General features: G+C 40.6%; 1 protein-coding gene across 4 annotated transcripts in view; it reads right to left on the reverse strand.

Moving 5' to 3' along the window:
* Positions 1-1,349: 1,349 nt before the first annotated feature.
* Positions 1,350-15,637, reverse strand: part of SLC38A9 (solute carrier family 38 member 9) — a 247,993-nt gene continuing 233,705 nt past the window's right edge. For all 4 annotated transcript variants that reach the window (XM_030193131.1, XM_030193132.1, XM_030193133.1 and 1 more), the window contains 2 exons: positions 5,971-6,060; positions 1,350-3,475 (listed from right to left, as the gene is read on the reverse strand). In XM_030193131.1, the coding sequence (XP_030048991.1) occupies positions 3,310-3,475; positions 5,971-6,060 (256 nt within the window). In that variant the 3' untranslated portion in view covers positions 1,350-3,309. The remainder of the gene's footprint in view (positions 3,476-5,970; positions 6,061-15,637) is intronic.

The following is a 15,637-nucleotide window of genomic DNA, read 5'->3' on the forward strand; positions in this document are numbered from 1 at the left end:
GTCAAGAACATACACCAAGGAGGTAAATATGTAAGTGGATCCCTCCTTTTAGGCATTCGTATGCCGTGCAGTGACAGCCTAATCTATAATGGCATCTGGATTCTATTATAGACTACCGTAACCTGGCATCAGCATGCCTTGCATTTAGGCCCCTGCAATTACACTAGCCATAGACCTGGTGTAACTATAGGATCCCAAATGAGGCAAGGATGTTGTAACTTACAATATTCTGTAAATTACATGCATAACTGGGAGCCCTGTCCATGTTCCATCCACACGTTCACCCCCTTGCAGTTGTGTGCTATAGCACTTACATTCCCCCTGTTAGAATAGCGCTTGAGTAAGTGCTACTTTTTTCTACAATTACACATGCAAAGGGGTACACTATGAGCACCTAGTTATAAAAATGCCCTTCACATGTGCAAACCTATAGTTGTTCTACTACTGAGCACGATTACTATGGAAAAAAACAAACATATCATCAACAAGGTAAAATTAACCCTGTTCATGACAGTTTAGGAGGGATTTCAGCCAGTGCTCAATGAGAAGACCTAAGAACTTGGCTTAGGCCCCATATTAATCAACTGCTAGATGGAATCAGTTTGTAGTCTCTAAGCTGAAGAAGGGTACCATCACAGTGGCTCAGCTGAGTTGAGAGTGGGGTATAAAAACTGGGGAAAAGTCCCAGATCACAAAGGCTGGTGGCCCAAAGGAGCGTGAGCAAATTGCTGGGTCAAAAAAAGCTCTGGGTTCATTTTCAGAGCACTTATAGTACTTTGTATGTCTAAGTGCTTTGACAAAGAGCCCGTCTGTCTTCATATATGCCCATCTATGGCAGAAACAAAGAAACCTGACCATTATATTTATTATTTACATGAGGAAGGTGAAGCATCTCTTGGTCATATCATAAACATCCTGATTTTTGGACCCTCCTATTTCACTGGAACTTACTATGAGGCCCTGTTTACTAAGCCGCGCTAGAGGTATTCTAGCGTTTTTAGTGCTCACTAACCATGTAGATGTTAATATTCCTTTGGGCGGGCGCTAGTGCACCTTGGTAAACAGGGCCCTTTGTGTGATCTTCCTTGTTGTTCAATGTTGTGTCGCTGTGTGATTTCAGGACAGTGCCACATTTCCATCATCATTCCTCCTCTGCCCATACAAACTGCTCCTAATGCTCAAGAATGCCACTATTGGGACTTTTACAATATGGAACATATACAGATTCTACATGTGGCTGAAGATCTTACACAAAAAATACATATGTTATGAGATAAAAGTAATGCATGACACAGCATTCATAAATAAGAGGATTGCAAACCATTATACATAATGAGATTACTAGATCATCATGTGTAACAATTTACTGAAGATTTAATTTCAGAAGATCCCTAATTTATCATGGTAAACACAGCCCTTTTGAAACCATTATTTCAAATAAGAAGGTGCTACATATTTTTTCTATAAAGAACCTTTTATGCAAGCAAGATAATACATTTTGGTGACCTGTCTTCATAACGCCTTTCCAGGGGGAAAGGGACAAAGAACAACATTGTTTTTTTTTTTATTCTTGGCCAATGCGATGCTGGGTAATCCGAGGCAAGGGCAGATGGGGAAACTTAGAATCACCGGGTCAGAAATGTAGCTAACAATTCTCAGAAACTGTATTTTTTGATGTATTATTGTGATTTGAATACAAACATATTGAACACGGTCTTGGTTGTTTCCACAGTTTTGTAAAGGCAATTTGTGAACAATTACATTTTAAAGAGCTAAAAATGCTGATTTATTTCCTAGTTTCCCTACTAGCCCATGCCTTCCCTTTCCAACTGTCTGAAAGCAGAACAAATTCTTCTAAAAGCATTGTACAAAAAAGTCAAGAAATCATAGTTTGCATATTCCTTTCTCCCAACTCAATCAGACCAAAATGTGTGCAGCTTTGTGCATTTTTATGTGTGTCTGGTTATTAGATTTAAAAAGCATATGATCATGTACAATCACTTATGGGGTGACTATCAGGGCCATGGCTCAACCAACGGAGTTTCAACCCATCAAATGAAAGTTAAAAAAAAAAATAAAAAGAATATTCCAAATTTCAAACAGTTTTAAACATGGCTATAAAATGCTTGTCATGTCCCGAACACTAGCGGGCTTATGCGGACAGAAGTAGAGGCTGGTTTGTTTGGCTCTCCTAACCAAACATTTGCTCTGTTGCCCCAGCTTCATGAGCATAATTTGTACTGGGTAAAAGCCAACAGGTGCTCGGAAGCACATGGTTCGGAGAAGAAGTCACAGTCAAAGTCATATGAAGGAAATTAGAACAAGCTTCTTCACTGCTACCAAGGAGCAGCTCCAAAGAACAAACATACAACAGTAACAGCACAAGATGCTGCTGGATCCTTGTGTTACAAGTGTGAGGTTATTCTTCGATTACAGAAGGTGGCATCATCCCTCTTTGTTACATTCCTAGAATGTGAAACTGGTCAGCTTTGGAAACAAAGCAGAAGTAGTTCTGAAAAATTGGGTCTTTCTAGTTTTCTATCAAACTCCCAGCATGCTACAAATTAAACACACTAGGGCTATTTTACTAAAACAAATTACCATACATTAAAGCAGTTCAGAAAACAGGCCTCTTTTTCTGTAATGTAACTGCATCAAAAGTAGCCATTAATGTGCATTAATTATGAGTATCAGACTGGATAATTTTAGCATGGTTTAGGCAACCAGCTCCTGTGTGTTAACACAAAAAACTCTATATTGTTATCCATTTTTCAGTACTAACTCCTGCTCTGTGACCCACATTCCCAATTTGCTGATAGAGGACTGGAAAAACACTTTCTTCCAAGACTTGCAATGCTCTGTTAACAGACTCACTCCTAACGTGGTGGCCAGCTCCAGAGCATGGCACGCACCTATCAAAGAATGACCTTTTCTGTACTGAGGCATGCTTCAGCCAAGCACTGGCACAGACATCAAGTAATAGGTTCTACAGTACAAACATCTGTTTACATCCTATGAAGGCTGTCTTCTTGGCTGCTCAGAAACATTGCAAAGGCAGCATTTTAATTAATTTTAGGAACCTCTCGTCTATTATGTTGAAATTTATCATCAGAGGAGAAAAACTATTTTTAAGATTCCAGAAGAACTACTAGTATTAATTTCTCCTTTTCCAGACAGTCAAGCACAGAAAGTTCTTGAGGTTCCTGGGGACATATGCAGAAGTGGCTCTGTAGTTAAACAAAAAACAAAACAAAAAACCCTGAGTATACAGCTGGAAGTCTTAGCAAGAGCACAGAAGTGCTACTATTGTCACATGAGAAACTGTGAGATGAGATTAGCCAACCCGAGGACCATGAGGAAGACATGAAAGATCAATGATGGCCACTTCAATTCTCCTTTGTGATACTGGGAGATCAGATGGATGAGAGCTGGATAAACAAAGACAAAGGCAAGACCACAGGTGGCTCCCGAGTACCTGCCAAGGAAATATAAAACTGTGTGTTAATTCCATACGTCTGTCCTGATCTTCAGAAACCGTTTACGAGTATTATCAACAGGGCCTAAAATCTAACTGTAACCAGCCAAATCTTAAACGAAAGAGCAGCTATTGAAGAACCCATTGAAAACTGGACTTTATGAAGTTAGCCACCCTATTTTGGGCTTGTTTTTATTGTGGTTTATTAATAAAAGCTTTGAAGAACACCTAATTCTGTGTTTTCTCCACCTCTCTTTTTTAGGTTGGACCTTTTCTGTTATCATACTCTGTGTTTCCATTTAAAGCTCAGAGCTATTACCAGAACCATCTACAGGGTGAGGCAAAAAAAAGTAAAACCCTACAGGTTTTTTTTTTTTTTTTGCAGTTTTCTTAACAACCACTTTGAATTCCAAAAAGAAAGTTTTACATACTTATTTAGTTATCGTACTTACGCATTACTATTAAACAATATTTAGGGGTTAATTTTAAAAACAGAAAATGCCCAAAAAGGATGGACACTGTTTTTTGCCAAAGAAGCCCATTTTATATCTATGAGCTTCTTAGCATTTAGCACACACTAAGCTTTAGTAAAAAGGCCCCTTAATTTCGAAAGTGAAACTGATTAGGCATCGGGTTCCGTGGTACACTAATGAGTTAGCTAAATTTAAAAAATCTTGCCGAAGCCTAGAACATTCATGGAAGAAACCCCAATATATCAACACAAAACAAATAGAAAAAGGTTTCTAAACAATGTAAGGCAGCTCTTCAATCAGCTAAATGAACATATTTCACTTTTCAAATAGAAGTTTTCCAGATCAGAAGATGCTTTTTAGGTTTTCATGTAACTCGTATCAACTATGTCAGACCAAGTTGGCACACAGGCTCATTATCATTCGGCCAACAGCTTGGCACGTTATTGTTCATATAAAATTGAGAAAATCAGAATGTTGATCCCTCCTGATTTAGAGATTGAAATTTCTGATCAAAACACCACCGAAATGTACCTGGTTGATAGATTATAGACCATTTTTCCGTCTATTACTGCTCCTAAAGTTAAATCCAAATTACAGAAATTGTCCACATCCTCTTGTTTATTGAGCAGTCTAGAACACTAAATGGCAAACCCTCCAAATCAAATAGTGGAATGGCTCACTCTTTTTCAGAATAATTTTTGCAAGTTGGTTATTTTCTATCTACATTATTGTTTTAAATTCCTATTCTTAAGAATACAAACTTGGATGGAAGCCAATTGGCAAATTATATACCTGTAGTAAGTATTCCTTTACTTGCCAAGCTAACAGAAGCATATGTTGCTGAATTACTATAAAATCTTTTAGTTAGTTTTAATTGTCTACCCCCTTACAGTATGGCTTTAGGCCTTTCTGAAATGTAATAAATAAAAAAAAATCGATAAAAATTGGAAAAAAAAGATCCCATTGAGAAAAAAGGAATGTGAATAATTTTAAGTGTACTGAATCATGCTAGTGACACTTTACACCTGTTAACTAGTTTTAAGCATTCCAATACTATATATATAAATATATATATATATATATATATATATATATATATATATATATATATATATATATATAATTAAACTGTGTCTGTATTCAAGTCAAAACATTTTACTTGCCAGTACAGAAAAAAAAAAGGCAAGAGAATTCAGGGATTGCTACTATCTTTTAAATATATATTTTAAATTCCTTACAACCCTTCCCCTTGCTACTCACTGGATAGGAATACTACTACTGAAATAGTAACAAGGCCCAGGCCCAGAGATGGCTCTGTAACATTATGGAACAATTGTATCTTAAGCTACTAAAAGGAAATCACCCCATAGCAATGCAGGTCTATAAAAAATACAACAGCCAGAAACAGCAAGCAATCCATATTTAAAATAAATTTACACTTAAAAATTGCCAAGTTGGTCTACACAAGTATTTCCTTTTGCAGTTTCTTGTCATTTTTCCAGTAAGAGGTAAGAATACTTTACAGTGTGTATGCAGTTAAACTCAAAATCATACAAAGCCAGGCTACCTTGCTGGCTAAGCTACAGTGTATATTGCAGTGGAAGACCACCTGGACATGATAGAAGCAATGTACCAAGCCCTGAAGTAGGGGAGAGAGTCTCAAATACTGTATAATGAGGACACTTACCATTTGGACTCTCTGCACACATACCAGATTCTAGAGAAGCTATGATCTGTGGCAGTGGCCAAAGACCACTGTTGGAACAGCTAGGGTAGGAGGAAAATTATAAAAGAGGTAAAGAAACTCTGGGTAGCTGTGGATGAAAATTCATGGCACTACGGCTCCAGATAGACATGGTTCTGATTAAGCTGGAGGCACAAAAGATGAGAAGGAAATTGCCTAATGTAAAAAAAAAAAAAAAAAATCACAGAGCAAATTTAAACTAGTCTTCTGTGAAATCAGTTTCTAATCAAGCAGATTTTTAAAGTTTAATATAAAAAAATAATACATCAGTTTTATACCTTATAATTCCTCCAATGTTAGGGCTAAATCTGGCCATTATAACTCCAGCTCCCACCAAGGCTATATTAAGAGCCAACACATGGAAAATGCTGTAAAAGAGGAGATAAAAAGAGAGGAAGTATTAACAAAATAAATAAATCCATTCAATCCACCAAACCAGAAATTGTACTTGAAATTTTCTGGCTTAAAAATGAAGTTAATTCCTGTCATAGTATGAGCAACATAAAGAGGGGACTAATCGAATGGGGTGCCCAAGTTTTCCTGAGGACGTCCTTGCAGGATGTCCCGACGAAGGGGTGGGGAAACCCGTATTATCGAAACAAGATGGGCGTCCACCTTTTGTTTTGAAAATACGGTCAGGGATGCCCAAATCTCAACATTTAGGTTGACCTTAGAGATGGTCGTCCCCGGTTTTCGGCGATAACTGAGGACGCCCATCTCAGAAACGACCAAATACAAGCCCTTTGGTTGTGGGAGGAGAAAGCATTCGTAGTGCACTGGTCCCATTCACATGCCAGGACACCAACTGGGCACCCTAGGGGGCACTGCAGTGGTCTTCAGAAATTGCTCCCAGGTGCATAGCTCCCTTACCTTTGGTGCTGAGCCCACCAAAAACCCACTCCCTACAACTGTACAACAGTACCATAGCCCTAAGGGGTGAAGGGGGGCACCTACATGTGGGTAAAGTGGGTTTGTGGTGGGTTTTGAAGGGCTCACATTTACCACCACAAGTGTAACAGGTAGGGGGGATGGGCCTGGGCCCGCCTGCCTGAAGTGCACTGCACCCACTAAAACTGCTCCAGGGACCTGCATACTGTTGTCAGGGAGCTGGGTATGACATTTGAGCCTGGCAAAAAATATTTTTAAAGTTTTTTTTTTAGGGTGGGAGGGGGTTAGTGACCACTGTGGGAGTAAGTGGAGGTCATCTTCAATTCCCTCTGGTGGTCATCTGGTCAGTTCGGGCACCTTTTTGAGGCTTGGTCGCAAGAAAAAATGGACCAAGTAAGTAGGCCAAGTGCTCGTCAGGGACGCCCTTCTTTTTTTCCATTATCGGCTGAGGACGCCCATGTGTTAAGCACGCCCCAGTCCCGCCTTCGCTATGCTTCCGACATGCCCCTGGGAACTTTGGTCGTCCCCGTGATGGAAAGCAGTTGGGGACGCCCAAAATCGGCTTTCGATTATGCCGATTTGGGCGACCCTGAGAGAAGGATGTCCATCTCCCGATTTGTGTCGAAAGATGGGTGCCCTTCTCTCTCGAAAATAAGCCTGAAAGTCACCTGGAGATACTACTTTGAAACAGAATTAATACTGTAATACATAAACACAGACTATCATGTGTCAAAACTTCCTGAAATTGAGAGTGCCTAATATTATTTCTACCTCATTAGGACAGTATATAAAGACCCAGATATCAACATACACTATGGCACCTAGTAAAATACATTTGCTGTGTGCCACGTTTGCAAAACCCAAATGTTTACAGCCTCACTTAAAACAGTCATGTGGGGACTTTACATTACTTTTCTATCCATTTGTAGTCCATTTGCTTAAGAAACTCTTGATTAAAAGTTTAATTTACTAATTCAAATCTTAAGATGATTATTCATTCCTAAGAGAAACAAGGCTTCCTAATTAAACCCTACAATAGAAAGAATGAACAGCATAGAAACTGATTGTTCAGCGTATGAAGCCTAGCCAATGAAAGGAAAAAAGAAAAAAAAAAGGTCCGGATGATATCAGATCGGGATCTCTCGCAGGTACAAAATGGGAAGAAGCCTCTTCCTCTCATCACTGACAATTCAAGCAATCTATACAAAGAGTCACCAGACTTTTTAAAGATCATTTTTTTCCTTCTTTACTTGCTAGGATTTGAATTTGTAAAACTTCTCTCTTTTCTGTTATACAGGGACTGTCTTCTTTGTCTATGGTGTACAGCGCTGCGTATGCCTTGTAGCGCTATGTCCGTTCAACAAGACAGCATCACGTAACTCCCCCCCCCCCCCCCCCCAGGACTCCCAATTCTGATCGAGGACTTCCTTGAGTACCTCATGGAGAGGCACAGTCACAGCCTACCTAGGAGAAGACGTGTAGTCCAGTACCTCGAGCATTTTATCCCTGGGCTTACCTTCCACTTCCAAATGAAATGGAATAGCATCAGCCATTTCCTTTACAAAAGAGGAAATGAAAGGCTCGCTCCTCCACCTGACACCTCTCATGGAGGGGTCAGGTGGAAGGGGATCTTCAGAAGCCTTGAGGGGTTGGGGACACTTGCACTGCTGATTCAGTGTGTATGTTTCAAAAAGCTGCTCTCATGCATATGCGAAGGGTACTTACAGTGGTATACTGGGAAATTTTTAACAACAGGCTTTCTCTCCGGGCATAGTCAGCTCTGCAATTTGGGCTCTCCCCTCCTCAGGTGGAAAACACATTTCTCTCCTCCCCCCAATGCAGGCATGCTAGGCATACCTTTGCTGGCAGGGATGCAGAGCCCCACCAGCCAAATATATATAGACTACTGCCACTCTACACAGCTTGTTTCTGGCTCTGAGCAACATGCCAGAAATTCTCACTCATACTTGCTCAAGTCCTGGCATGCTGTTCAGAGCAAGAAACAAGCTGCAAGGAGCGGCAGTAGTCCATTTATATGGCTGGCGTGGCTTGGTATCCCTGCCAGCAAAGGTAAATGAGTTCAAAAACGTCAAGGGTGGCCCATCTCAAATCTGGAGATGTACCACCACTATTCTAGAGATTGAAGGCCAATGAGTTAGGTTTTTCTTGTCGGCATCCATACACATATTGCAAAAGTAAACAACAAATTCTACAGCGTACATCTAAAACTTAATTATTTTCTCATTTCTATCTTCCAAAATTCCAGATAGCAGATGTACAGATCAGGAGGACCCAAAGCAGTCCACAACAAGTCAGAAACACAGTTTATACCTAATTATTCAACCACCCGTAGAATTCACCTTTGAGTTTAAAAAGCAAAACCATGTGCATATAAGAACAGGATAAACTAATTAAAACAAAGTTTAAAGCAAATGCCCTTAACACGTAATTATTGGTAGCAATAATGAAACAGTGATAGAATATTCACATAGCAAGCAGCCTGAGCAGACAGATTTATTTTCCATTGAACATAATTAACTTTGTATGAACTTGGCAGCTAATTGTGTACTGAATTGGACAATGCTGGCACATTTAGACTGACTCTGGACAGAACTTCTGCATGAAGAAAGCCATTCCCTCATTATTCAATACCTCTCTGTGAAACAATAATAATAAAAATAGGCAAATGCATTTTTATAATACACCCCTGCAATCTACAAAACAAAAGAAGCAAGTTTCCACATGCCACCTTTTTCTTCTGATGTAGGCACAGGAAAAAAATGATGTTAAATGCTCCCAAGTTTCAACTTAATTATTTTTTTTTACAATTGTACTTATAAATAGTAAATCTGATTGTTAAGCACCTGATTCTCATAACATGTTGTCTGTATTGGTGACCATTTATTAGGTGAAAACATCTCTACACAAGTACAAGGAGTTCCTATAACCAGCCCCTCCAAATGACACAATGATTTAAAATTTAGAATTACTACACTGAACGATGAAACCAATACTTTCTCTGTGTACATCCTTATGCTGCACAAGCTGGCATGTTTAAAAATATAAAGAACGACAACATGGATAGAGCAGTTCATAGATCTCCTGTTCTCAATCTAACCTCTCTGGCCTCCCCCACCTCCTGTGGCCCGCCCCCAGCTTCCCACTTCAAACCCGCAGCCTGGCCCACACCCCTTCGAACCCAAGGCTCCTTCCCGCAGCAGTTCTAAGCACTAAAAAGAAAAACAGCTGCAGGTACAGAGCTGTGTGCTGCAACAGTCACAGCCAGGTTCTATTGGAACCTCCCCCTCGGCAGCAGGAAGTGTGTTATAGGGGAAGGTTCCAGGCTGGCAGAGCCTGACTGTGAGTGTTGCAGAATGCGTCTCTGTACCAGCAGCTCTTTTCTTTTTAATGCTCAGAACTGCTGCGAGAAGCAGCTGCAACTTTGCGGGTCTGAAGGCCGGGGGGGGGAAATGGGTCATGAGAGAAGGGGGAGCCAGAAGAGTGAAGAAAAAGGAATTTATGCTGAAGGCACGTGGGGAGGAGGAATATGGAGGTACACGGTTCAGCAGCATTTGGGGGGGGGGGGGGCAATGCCTCCCTCACCCCTCCACACTATGCCCATGCTACCAGCAATAAAGAACCACAACATGGATACAGCAGCTCGCCCGCACCCCCTTGCCTCTTCTTCTGCCGCAGCTGCAATTAATCTTTTTTAAGCAGTGCTGGCACACATCAGCAAGAGCAGGCTGCTTCAGACAATCCCAGGGGACTTCTTTCAGCCTGTCCCACCCCCGGGGGCTGAAAGAAGTAATCTGTTTCTGCCAACGTGTGTGAGCACTGCTCAAATAAAAATTAATTGTGGCACTAGCAGAACAAGAAGAGGCAAGGAGGTGCAAGGGGGGGGTGCCGACAAAGAGCATGAGCACAGAGAGGAAGGGGGGTGGAGAAAGAAGATGCCTAAGCCACAGGGGATGCAGATGCCAGGAGGGTACCCGAGCCCAAATTTTGGGAGCTGGTTGTTAAACTAGCTACTTTAACAACCGGCTCCCAAAATTCTTAAAAATCTAACAAATGACTCTGGTGAACATACCATTAGATACTTGCATGCTTTTCCTCCCATATGCAGCTTTTTACAATTGATGCTCCCACTGAATGTGGAGACACAAACATGTGTCCTCCTACAGTATTTTATAAAAGGCTCTATAATTGGCAAAGCCTCTTGTAAAATACTGTAGGAATAATTCCAACTTAAATGTTGAATTCCCCTCTCAAGTTCTCTCTAAAACAGGACTCCACATCTCCTTCTAAACTGCTCCCCATGTCCCCCCCTTCCTTTTCTGTCAAGAGAAAGAGGAGAACAGTGGCTGATCATATACCTTTCCAAACATCTTCTCTCTTTCTGTCACTTGTGATAGTAAATCACAGGTCCCAAAAGGACAGTATCTTGGAAACATTTGCCTAACTGGTGCACACATGAGTTATGTTTGATAAGAGAATTCGTTCTGTAGATAAAGAGAACTCCATTCTGTAGATAAATCTCTCTTATCCGTCCCCTTCTCCTCTACTGCTAATTCTAGACTCCGTTCCTTTTATCTTGCTGCACCTCACGCCTGGAATAGGCTTCTCGAGCCTGTACGTCTAGCCCTGTCTTTGGCCGTTTTCAAGTCCAAGCTTAAAGCCCACCTCTTTACCATTGCTTTTGACTCCTAACCACTACTCACTTGCCCTGTCCTTATCCTCACCTCCTTATTCCCTTACCCTTAATTGTTCTGTCTACCTGTCTTAACTAGCACAAGCATTCAGTACCGATGTCTGGGTTTATAGACTGTTGTGAATTTAATGTGGGCAACTTTAACCCGAGTCCCTGACGAAAGCATTGAAACCCGCGGCGTCGGGCGCAATTAAGGGGAAGCCTAAGTGGACTCCAACAGTGAGAGACACGGACATGAACTTAAGAAAAGATAAGTTTTTCATTTAGAGCACTTGTAGTTTGAGCACTTTTTCAGTGTGTTTGCAATAGCACTACAAAATTAATTATCAAGGGATGGCCCAATGAAGAGATGCCACGAGGCAAGAATTTATGATGTCGCCTTAAAGTGGTATCTTCTGAGGGTTCCCAAACCAATACATATATACGTACAGGAATATATTATACTGTGTTTTGGTTTTATAGTAGTATGGGTGTGAAAAAATCCCATAGGTAGGCTGTTTGCAGACAAGTAGTTCTTATCTTTGGATTTGTGAAGTGTGTAGTTTCGTTTACCAAAGATTTTTTCAGTAGGGAGATTCTAAGTGGTTTTAACTAGATTGTAAGCTCTTTGAGCAGGGACTGTCTTTTTGTGTATGGTGTACAGCGCTGCGTATGCCTTGTAGCGCTATAGAAATGATAAATAGTAGTAGTAGTAGTAGCAGAATTAGTTTACAAACTAAGATTTTTTTATCTAAAACACTGTCCTTTCAATGATTAGTAGTCTGCCTTAGTAGTTTAATATAAATAAGTATTCAACCCTGATGGGTAAGAAAACACCATTTATAAACAAATCAAAAGTCCAAGCTGTTAAATCCAAAATCCAACTAAATTACAGTTTTTATCCAAAGACTATTCATACATGTTTTTCTGCAAGACTGCCGAGGCAGGTGAATTGATATGTATTAACAAGTTACAGTAGTTTAACAGAAAAGCAAACACTGCAATAAGGTGAGGTTGACTCCAGATTATTTATATACAGATTAAGTTATTGAAATCAGAGTGCCAGCTGACTGCTCCCTGGATCGATGCTTCCTTATGAGTTTTTCCTGGGAGATTCATTATCATGATGTTCTCACACACTGAATTTTAGTTAAAACCTATATAAACAGGACCTTCTCATTAACCAAATTTTTCTTTGGAATTAATGGGGTGTATCTGTACAATGACAGGAACAGATTCACATGGAATATTTCATATCATGTTATATTATGCTATGGGTGATGCTCTTTAACATAACATAAGCTTTCCTTGGATTGCTTTTACATATTATTCTGAACCTTTTATGTGCTACACACGTTAGTTTCCAAGCACTAACCCACCAGCTCTAAAGACTTCATGTGTACTAAGACACACTGGTCAATATTCAGCCTGTGGCCGACAGTGTTTTGTAATGGACTAGCTATTGCAGGCTGAATTAGACCTGGATATTCAATACCAGGCTTAATTCTGGGAACCAACTCTGAATATATGGGACCTTCACAGCTGCTGGACATTATCTGGGTTCTGTCAGTATTTAGAGCTGCTACTTGGATAAGCAACCGGGTATTAGAATGCATTTTATGTGTTACTATAAGTCTGGTTAGTTATCTGGGCACCAGTTAGTTATTCCAGGTCTACCCTGATTTTGCCCCAGCACTAACCAGTAGTCAGAGCTGATAATCAGCCGCAGTCTCTGGTTAAGTGCAGCTGAATATCTGCTCCTGATCTGCTCAGTGTTATTTAACCGGGCAGGAGTCTATCCTGTTTGGTTAAACCATACTGAAAATTGATTCCCTAATTTCTGGAACCATTATAGCTGTGGGAATCTTGAAGTTCACCAACACTACATAAGTGTTTTCTTCTTTGTAGCAACATTTCAATTTAGCAAATGCCTGTTAGGGAGAGTCAGTCTATTTGTCTATAAGCATAGGTTTGTTTGCTGGGCAAGCCCAAGCCCAATGTTTATTTATTTAAAAAAAAAAACTTTTATTCTACTAGATCCAAAGTTCTCAGTGGATTACATAACCGCATAGATAATATAAAAACAAATTAAATATTCAAACAACATCACAAAGAGGGGCATTTTCGATATGATGTCTTAAGTCCGACTTTGGATGTTTTGCAAAAAATGTCCAAAATCTGAATAGAAAAGCAGGTCATTTTATGAAAGAAAAACATCTTTTTTTTTTTTTTTGAAAATACTATTTTCAACAAGGTTTTGTGATTTGGATGTTTTGTTTTTTTTGGTCCATTTAAAAAAAAAAAAATCCAAGTGCAAAACGCACACAAATCAAGCCATTGGGATGTAGGAGGAGCCAGCATTTTTAGTAGATTGGTCCCCTAGACATCCCAGGAGATAAATGGGGCACCCTAGGGGGCACTGCAATGGACTTCAAAAACATGCTCCCAGATACACATCTCACCATTGCTCCCTTATTTTGTCTGCTGAGTCCCCCAAAACCCACTACCCCCACCTGTATACCACTACAGTAGCCCTTATGGGTGAAGGGGGACACCTATATGTGGATACAATGGGTTTCTGGTGAGTTTTGGAGGACTCACAGTTTCCACCACAAATGTGACAGGAAGAGGGAGATAGGGACCTGAGTCGCCCAAGCTATGGTGCACTGCACTGACCACTACACTACTCCATGGATCTGCATTCTGCTCTAATAGACCTGGCACTAACATCTGAGGCTGTCAGAGGCTGGGAAGTCATAATTTGGGGGGGGGGGGGGGGGCAGGAGGAGGTCAGTGACCACTAGGGGGGTATTGGAGGGTTACCCGATTCCCTCCAGTGGTCATCTGGCCATTTAGAGCACCCTTTTGTGCCTTATTCGTTATAAAAACAGGTCTAGTTCAAAACGTTTTAGTTTTAGTCCTGGACAGTTTTGTTTTGTTCCATTGTGGATGTAAAACGTCCAAGTCTTAGGAACGCCCAAATCCCGCCCCCGACACTCCCCCTTATGTTTTGAGCGCACTTCTGACTTCATAGAAAAACGTTTAAAAATTTGTTTTGAAAATATCGATTTGGACATTATTGTGAGAAAAATGTCCAAATGCTGCTTTATGCCACTTTTCAGATGTTTTTCTCTTTCAAAAATGAGCTCCAAAATATAAAAAAAAAAAAAACCCATACAATCCTAAAACAGATACTATATATCATTGCTCATCACTCTAGCTGTAGGCCTGCTGTGGGTCCAGCCACAGCAAAGAAGCAGGGAGTGCCCTGTGGGGAGCCCAAGCCTCAAGGTATTGGAAGTGTCCAAGCTCTAGCAAAGTGTGTGTGGGAACCTAAGATCTATGGCACTGGGGGATGTACACAGCTATGAAGAATAGAGCTGGGCCCTAAAAAAAAAGTTAAAAATATATATATATGGGATAAGGAAGGGAAAGTGAGTGGGACGGGAGGACAGCATTGGGGGGGGGGGGGGGGGGGTATGACCCATATGGCTATTTTTATGTTATCATCATCAAGTCACTCTCTCAGTCCATCCCTTCTGCCGCTTTCTTTTACGAGTGTAAGGGGGAGGGGGAGAATATGAAGGGGAGGAAAAAGGATAAGTGGGAGGGAAAGGGATGGGGAGATGTGGGGTGGGAAAAATAACATCCCTAAATATATATTCAGACTTTTCCATACATCACATAGCCATACAAACCCCAAACTCCTCAACAATCCAAGACCTCCACCACTTACTGCTCCTTTATTACTCACATAAGACCATTATACATACACAGTGTCAGAGTCCTCCCACACTCCTCCTCAGCCAAAATCCCATGCCATCCCAAACTTCACACAATTCTCTCCAACATTTCATGCACACCCCATTCACCTGCCAGACATTTCTACAGACACGTACCTACACCTCCTTGGTAAAACACACCACTCACAGATATACACTAGTCACAAACTATCAGTCTGAATACAGAGATACCATGTACTTCCCACATACCCATGGTACTCTGAGACTTAGTGGTATGAGAAGTGGTAAATAATGTCCTCCATGCAGAGAGCCTTGAATTTGCAAATGGAAGAAGGGGAAATGCATCACAACCTGAGTGTGTACTTTTCAAATTGTTATGGTTACTTGCAAATCCAGAAACAGGAATACAACAACCAGTAACCGTAACCATTTCATTCCCATGTGCTTCATAATGCACAATACCATGCTGATATAGTTTTGAAATTCTCTATAAAATGGGTGAAATCACTTTTTTCGCATAGTCTTTATTAACAAAATATTCCACATAAGCTATCAGGCTTTCTATTCATTATATAATCACAACATCTGAACTGTGACCAGTGGAAATACAGTACAGTGGGAATT

The sequence above is a fragment of the Microcaecilia unicolor genome, chromosome 2 (genome assembly GCF_901765095.1).
Source record: "Microcaecilia unicolor chromosome 2, aMicUni1.1, whole genome shotgun sequence".
Lineage (NCBI taxonomy): Eukaryota > Metazoa > Chordata > Amphibia > Gymnophiona > Siphonopidae > Microcaecilia > Microcaecilia unicolor.